At 44.3% G+C, this 2,256-nt stretch overlaps 1 protein-coding gene across 1 annotated transcript; it reads left to right on the top strand.

Moving 5' to 3' along the window:
• Window positions 1–71: 71 nt before the first annotated feature.
• On the top strand, window positions 72–1,954 carry LOC105033288 (U-box domain-containing protein 21). Its single transcript, XM_010908023.3, has one exon. The coding sequence runs from the start codon at window positions 223–225 to the stop codon at window positions 1,546–1,548; it is 1,326 nt and encodes a 441-aa protein (XP_010906325.1). The 5' UTR covers window positions 72–222; the 3' UTR covers window positions 1,549–1,954.
• Window positions 1,955–2,256: the final 302 nt, after the last annotated feature.

Below are 2,256 nucleotides of genomic sequence, written 5' to 3' on the forward strand. Positions count from 1 at the left end.
TTGAACCCTTCCGCGTTTACAACGCTATTTTAGACATCTCCCGGTTCCCATTCTTTTCCAAAGTCTGAACCCTCTCATACACATCTACAAATACCCCTTTGCCTCTCTTCCTCCCCCTCCTCCTCATTCCAAGTCCGAGTTCTCTGGGTCCATCTCATTCCTTCCTAGCCAGCTCCAATTCATAACCTCTCTCTCTTTCTTTCTTTTCAGTACTCTCTTACCATGGCCTCATATTGGAGGACCCCGAAACCTGGCCGGAAGATCCCCTTCATCAAGAAGAGCCCCGTCGAAAATCCGATCATGGAGCCATCGATCCCGACACATTTCCGCTGCCCGATATCGCTTGACCTCATGAAGGATCCAGTGACTGTCTCCACTGGAATCACCTACGACCGACATAGCATCGAGACATGGTTCGAGGTCGGGAACCAGACATGCCCGGTCACTAACAACGTGCTAAAGAGCGAAGAACTCATCCCCAACCACTCTTTAAGGAGGATGATACAAGATTGGTGTGTCGCAAATCGCTCGTTGGGCATCGAAAGGATACCCACGCCGAGGATCCCGGTGACTCCGATCCAGGTATCGGAGCTGCTATCAGAGATTGCTTCAGCTAGCAGGCGGGGAGACCGTGCCCGGTGCCGAGAATTGGTGGCAAAGATCAAAGCTCTGGGGAGGGAGAGCGAGCGGAACTGGCGGTGCATCGTCTCGGGTGGTGCTGGCCGTGTCCTCTCTGCCTCTTTCAGTGAATTGGCTGCAGGATCTTTTGACAACTCAACCTCAGGGGTATTGGAGGAGATCCTATCGGCGCTGGCTGCTTGCTTTCCTCTCGATGAGGAGGCTCACTGGCACATCGGATCACCCGAGTCTCTGAATTCCTTGGTCTTGATACTAAATTGTGGAGATTTGGCAGGAAGGCTTAACGCTGTCTTGATGCTGAAAGAGCTCGTCTCTTCGTTGGATGCCGACCGCATCAATGTCGTGGCAGATACCGATGGATTGATCGAAGCATTGGTCAAGCTTATCGAGAAGCCTATCTCACCTCAAACAACAAAGGCCTCCTTGGTGACTACCTTCTATCTGGCTTCCTCGAGCGAGATGACGGCAGTGAAGTTTGTGGAGATGGGGTTAGTCTCCCTGCTTCTAGAGATCCTCGTTGATTCAGATAAGAGCATGTGTGAGAAGGCTCTTGCAGTCCTTGATGGAGTTCTTGAGAGCAAGAAAGGCAGAGAGACAGCTTCTGATCACTCACTGGCCGTGCCTGTCTTGGTTAAGAAGATGTTTCGGGTTTCCGACATGGCAACTGGATTTGCCGTCTCGGCCCTGTGGAAGCTCTGCAAGAATTACGAGCAGGAAAGAGGGGAAGGATGCTTGGTGGAGGCTCTACAAGTGGGAGCGTTTCAGAAGCTGTTGCTCCTATTGCAGGTGGGATGCACTGGTACAACCAAAGAGAAGGCAAGCGAGTTATTGAAGCTTTTGAATGGCATGAGGGGAAGAGGGGAATGCATTGAAACTGTGGATTTTAAAGCACTAAAGAGACCCTTCTAATTGTTCAATCATCAGGAGGAAAAGAGAGCACACATTGATTTTAGATTTTGTGAATATTCAGTGAACAAAGATACGGAGATTCTTTTGTCAGAAAATACAAATTCAATCATTATTTCCTACAACGTAAAATTGTTTGTGATGTGTTTAGATGCTGCTTTTGTGGTGATTCTACAATCTATATCATAGAGAACCAATAGCTTACCTTATTATAGCCATAGTCACAATTTCGGAATTATCAGATAATTCGATCACTATTGATGGACCAGTAAACAGCACAATGATTATCCCGGAAATTTTGAATTTTTTAATCAAATTTGTCATAATCCACCGAACCATTCATCAGTTTTTGTCACTTATGGATGATAATTTACAGCACATATCCGTAGCATTTGCAGGCTATTAACTATTTTATTTTTTAAATATAAATATTACTAGCATTTGTTTTCTTTTGCTTGCTATGACTTTTGGTCATATAATTTTATTGTTATATCACTTTTGCTGCAGTCAATATTTCTTGTTTTCGCATCCCACATGCACTCATGCATGATAAAAAAATTTACATCTACCAAGGGCTTTAATTATGTTTTGATCATATTAATAATTCTTAGTTATTTCTAAATTTAGCTCTTTTAGTCTATTTTTTTTACCCATATTATATATTTAGCATTTAATGCCAATTAAGTGTCATAGATTAAACAGAATAACACA

Source organism: Elaeis guineensis, chromosome 3, assembly GCF_000442705.2.
Source record: "Elaeis guineensis isolate ETL-2024a chromosome 3, EG11, whole genome shotgun sequence".
NCBI classification, from domain to species: domain Eukaryota; kingdom Viridiplantae; phylum Streptophyta; class Magnoliopsida; order Arecales; family Arecaceae; genus Elaeis; species Elaeis guineensis.

What these genes read in the sequence shown, in the direction of transcription:
- LOC105033288 (XM_010908023.3), top strand. Translation starts at nt 223, where the DNA reads ATGGCCTCATATTGGAGGACCCCGAAACCTGGCCGGAAGATCCCCTTC.